Genomic DNA, 5,574 nt, shown 5'->3' with positions numbered 1-5,574 from the left:
GTGGCGCTCATCAGTCTGGTCCAAAACTACATGACCGTATTAAAAGAATGGGTTACTATTGGCCAACCATGGTACAAGATAGCATGGACTATGCAAAGAAATGTGAAGCCTGCCAATTTCACGCTAACTTCATTCATCAACCTCCAGAGCCATTGCACCCCACAGTCGCATCCTGGCCATTTGAAGCATGGGGACTCGATGTAGTTGGCCCAATTACACCAAAGTCATCTGCTGGACAAGCATATATTTTGGCAGCGACTGATTATTTTTCTAAGTGGGCAGAAGCCATCCCCCTACGTGAAGTGAAAAAAGAAAATGTTGTTGACTTCATTCGTACTCACATCATCTACAGATATGGTGTACCCCAACGAATTGTCACGGACAATGGAACACCATTTTACAATAAGTTGATGAAAAACTTATGTGAGAAGTTTAAATTCACACAACATAGATCATCAATGTACAATGCACCTGCAAATGGTTTAGCTGAAGCGTTCAACAAGACACTTTGTAGTTTATTGAGCAAAGTGGTCGCCAAGTCCAAACGTGATTGGCATGAAAGAATAGGGGAAGCTTTATGGGCATACAGAACGACATATAAATCAGCAACACAATCAACCCCATACTCGTTGGTGTATGGCGTTGAGGCAGTTCTCCCCTAGAACTTCAAATTCCATCATTGCGAATTGCCATACAGGAAGGCTTGACGTCTGATGAAAATGATAAACTCCGACTTGCTGAGTTGGAGGCGCTTGACGAAAAAAGACTCCAAGCACAACAAAAATCTGAGTGCTACCAAGCTCGCCTGTCACGCGCTTTCAATAAGAAAGTTCGACCTCGCTCCTTTCAAGTTGGAGACATGGTCCTAGCAATTAAGAGACCCATCATTATTTCTCGCAAGACGGGAAGTAAATTCAGTTCTAAATGGGATGGTCCATACGTTGTCAAAGAGGTGTACACTAATGGGGCCTATAAAATTGTTGACGCTGACGGATTACGGGTGGGGCCTATCAACGGCAAGTTTCTGAAGCGCTACTACTCATGAAAAGTAAGCATCGTTAACTCCTAAGCAAGAGGATAAACTGCATATGTTGAAAGAAACATACGTGCATTTGAACTACGTTGGCTTGATCTTGTAAAAGCAATTTGTTGACATTTTACAAATACGTAGGCAGCTAGGGTAACATAAAAAATTACTCGAGTGCAGCCACACCACACCACAAAACAAAAAAAAAAAAAAAAAAAAAATTGTAATACTCCTGGCCCGCAAGAGTATAAACTGTGAACGGCGAAACAAAAAAAAACAAAAAATTGTAATACTCCTGGCCCGCAAGAGTATAAACTGTGAACGGCGAAACAAAAAAAAAAAAAAATTGTAATACTCCTGGCCCGCAAGAGTATAAACTGTGAACGGTGAAACAAAAAAAAAAAAAAAAAAAAAAAAAAGGGACGATGCGTTCATCTCATAAAAAAATAAAAGCAAATAAAACAAAATATGTGTTCAGTCTCAATCCATCCACTCAAAGGGTTTGATCGCAGATTGTAGTTCGAGAAGGTTCACCCTATGTTGTTCGAGTTGGGAAATCTCATCAGTACTCAAAGATGGTGTTGCTGCTAACTCATCCAGGGTTTGTTTCACAGCCTTTATTTGTTCTTCATAGGACATCAAACGGGTTTTGTTAGCCGCCAACTCATCAGATAAATGAACTTTCTCCTCACAAGCTTTTTGTAACTCAGCTTCTAGATCACTTACCCTTTTTGTGACTGTTGCATCATGTTCCTCTAATAGTTTTTGCTTCTCTTGCTCTTTAACAAAATCGGACTCAGCTTGTTTCAGCAACTCTGACTGAGCACGCATGTCATGCTCCACCTGCTCTGACCGCTGGCGCCCTGCAACTTCTGCCTCTAAAGCAAGATAAGTCTTGACAGACCAAAAATAGGAATCAACCTTATGCTTCAGCGGACGTGGGTCACCCTTAAGGTTTTGTATGCCTTTATACACCATGCGAGCTTCCGCATATTTTTCCTCAATCTCAGAAAAAGGCGATTGTTGCAACATGGTCAGATAGCCTGCTCCAATGCTTCTGATAGCGTTGGTAAAGATGGTAGAAGAATTAGGCCCTGGACAAAAAGTGTTAGAAGATGTAGTAGGAATGTGATCACCCTTTATAGCGTCATCTGAGGCGTTCACATCGTTAGAGTGAATATCCAAAGCCCTAGAGGCGACTTCAAGAGAATGGGGACCCTGAATCGATCGTTCACTACGAGTTGATGAAGATAGGCAAATTGGATGAGTCTCTTTCGCTTGGTCCACATGCGTCGAATCCTGGGCGACCCTTAATTCCTTTCCTTTTCTGGTTGGAGGATGGGTATCGCCCTCTACAACCCGATTATCATCTACAATGTCTTGAATGCCCGCATCCAAGTCGATGTCACCGTCCTGAAAGGAAATCAATAAATAAAAGGAAGCAATTAAAGGAAAAGAAGGAAAAGAAGAGAAGTCGAACTTACCAAATGAAGATCGGTAGGAAGAAAAGGAGAATTTGGTATGTTATCAAAAAACTCCGTAAAGCTCGATGCACCAACTCCTTGAGCCTGGGAGGTTGACTTCCTCTTCCCATTACGTTTGTGTTTAAAATTGACATCGGATTCTGTGTCACTAGTGTCTGCACCATTAATGGAACCATGACGATCTGCTGTTGGTTTATTACTGCGGTTGTCAGGGTGCTGCTAAGACGTAAATCGTCATCTTTTGGCGGCTCCAAACGCCTTCCATCATTATGTCGTGGACCGTGCTTGTACTTTGATGCATCAGTCAGGGCGCTTGAACAAAGCATTTCAACATTCTTCCTCAAATCCCCAATAGACACTTTAGGCCACCAGCTAGCAAATTCAGATGTCACCAAGTTTTTCCAGTCTAGTGATTGGCATGGTGTAAAAACACGAGACTGGCTTTCCGTAAACAAAAGCAGCGTCCAATAACGCAAAGCTTCATAGTAAGACACCTGCCGTTCTTGTACATCACGACGCAGTAAGCCAGTGTAATATTTGGCAATAGCCAAACTGTCGTGCAAATCGATGTGGGGAGTAAGGTTCAACATGAAACTTGTCGCAGGAACGCAAGACGAGGTAACCTGATCGAAGAGAAACCATATAACTGAATTTGACAGGGTCTAGTTGACCGTCATCATGCAAAAGGTCATGTTTGTCTTGTTCAACATGGTGCAACCCACGTTAATTGACGCCCCTGCATGTATAAGACTATGAGCATCATCTCCGTTAAAGAATTTTGATCCTTGTGCACCCGAATATATAACCATCCAAGGACCAGGTGGGACAGGGTCGGCGTCATGGTGAGTGTTGAAATAATATGCTAACCAACCATAAAGGTAATGTGCTGGGAAGAAGGTCTTTGAATAAGCTGGTTTCGGAGCGCTTGCAATAGCATTCAGACCGCGATATATACTGGAAAGCACTGGAACTGCAAGACTAAAGGTGTGCCCACATGCCATCAAGACAGCAATCTCAAAAGTGCTCGGTCTAATCAACCTCTCTTCAGAGTCAGGCAACACAAAAGTGCATAACCAACAAGATATAAAGGCAGCAACATAAGTGTTCGTCCTCCTATTCACACCTTTGAGTCCAAGAAGGTTAAACATATCTGATTCTGCTTTCTCCCAAACAATCGGCTGGGTTTCAATGTTTACGCTTGGATTAGCAGTAAATTTTGGGCGAGACTCAGAGTATCTGCGCCTCTTGGTAGGCTCCTTGTGAACTCTCTTCTTTACACCAAAAATCAATCCAGCTTTGAGCGCTCACACCTTTCCTAGAGTGGGGGTCCTTTGTTAGGGTATGATAAACAACAAACAGTATCTCACAAGCTTGAGATAGTAATCGTCTGCCCTCTTTGTCTCGAGCACGCATGATGTTGTAGCTAGGGACTGTCTCATCATAAATTTTTCCGACGATGGGTAACCCTCCAAACTTGTACAAGTCCCACAATGAAATAGACCACTCGCCAGTCATGGTATGAAGTGTATTACTAGTAGGACACCAGCTCTCACAAAATGAGCGAATGATGTTGGGTTCTTGTCAAAAAAAAGAGAAGCTTGGACTGCAGGGTAAATAGAACAAGAGTCGAGAATTGACCCAAAACGAGACAAAACATCCTCAGTCCACTCCCAATAACCGGGCAGGTAAACCGCCTCGCCCGAGATCCTCAAATTTTAGAGCCCCACCGCACCGAACCTGAAATGATTCTGCGACCAAGCATCGATGAAGACGTAGGAAGCTCAAAGTTGTCTCGAACAGTGCTTTTAAGGACATACATCGGAGTTACGTCGTGGGACCCCTTGCTCACCTTTACTGACATTTCACTCAGTAAAGATCCTTTGTTAATGTGTGTATGCATGCCATCAGGACGAAGCAATGATTTGTAATAACAAAAGTAATGCCAGTTCGTAGATCATCTTCTTCATTGTCAATTAAAGAAAGATGAATGTCATCGCCGTGCTTAAATTCTTTGAAGTACACCATCCTGAAAAAAAAAATGCGTGTTAAAAAAAGAAAGAAAGGAGCATCAAATAGCTAAGGGGAGAGGGTCGAACATAATGACTAAGGGGAGAGGGGTCGAATGTCTTCGTCTTCAAGGGACTGTCTGGAGGTGTCAGTGTCACAGTGCTAAAGACATATGAATAACACCCCTGACAGGCTCACAGTGCTAAAGACATGTGGCCATCACGACGGAATCCCTGCCTTCGTCTTCGTCTTCAAGGGACTGTCTGGAGGTGTCAATGTCGCAGTGCTAAAGACATATGAATAACACCCCTGACAGGCTCACAGTGCTAAAGACATGTGGCCCATCACGACGGAATCCCTGCCTTCGTCTTCGTCTTCAAGGACTGTCTGGAGGTGTCAGTGTCGCAGTGCTAAAGACATATGAATAACACCCCTGACAGGCTCACAGTGCTAAAGACATGTGGCCATCACGACGGAATCCCTGCCTGTCTTCGTCTTCGTCTTCAAGGGACTGTCTGGGGTGTCAGTGTCGCAGTGCTAAAGACATATGAATAACACCCCTGACAGGCTCACAGTGCTAAAGACATGTGGCCCATCACGACGGAATCCCGCCTTCGTCTTCGTCTTCAAGGGACTGTCTGGAGGTGTCAGTGTCGCAGTGCTAAAGACATATGAATAACACCCCTGACAGGCTCACAGTGCTAAAGACATGTGGCCCATCACGACGGAATCCCCGCCTTCGTCTTCATCTTCAAGTGAACCTGTCATACACACACACAAAAAATACACGGGTACACATGTACAAAAAAGTGATATTGTGCAAACAAAATATTCTAGACAAAAAAGGTGTAACAAAATCATCACCTCACTAGTCTTGAGTTTCTGCAACGCTTCAAAGATAGTCTAGAATTCAGTATCTCGCAAAATATGATGTACTGCAAGTCAAATAAAGTATGTCAAGACCTAACCTTGTCAAAAAAAAACACGCATTCATCAAAAAAAAAAAAAAAAAGGTACATAAAAAAAAGGGACAGAGTGATTTTGTATAANCACGAG

General features: G+C 43.2%; 1 protein-coding gene across 1 annotated transcript; it reads right to left on the bottom strand.

The window, feature by feature from the left end:
• Positions 1-1,507: 1,507 nt before the first annotated feature.
• Positions 1,508-4,372, bottom strand: LOC130590498 (uncharacterized). The gene is made up of 5 exons (XM_057392961.1): positions 4,244-4,372; positions 3,234-3,782; positions 2,844-3,134; positions 2,512-2,727; positions 1,508-2,440 (listed from the first exon to the last, which is right to left on the bottom strand). The coding sequence occupies exons 1-5, from the start codon at positions 4,370-4,372 to the stop codon at positions 1,508-1,510; spliced, it is 2,118 nt and encodes a 705-aa protein (XP_057248944.1).
• Between the last annotated feature and the right edge of the window lie 1,202 nt (positions 4,373-5,574).

This window comes from Beta vulgaris, chromosome 2, assembly GCF_026745355.1.
Source record: "Beta vulgaris subsp. vulgaris cultivar EL10 chromosome 2, EL10.2, whole genome shotgun sequence".
NCBI lineage: Eukaryota > Viridiplantae > Streptophyta > Magnoliopsida > Caryophyllales > Amaranthaceae > Beta > Beta vulgaris.
The sequence above is the reverse complement of the archived record's forward strand: the minus strand, read 5'-3'. Positions and strand labels throughout refer to the sequence as shown.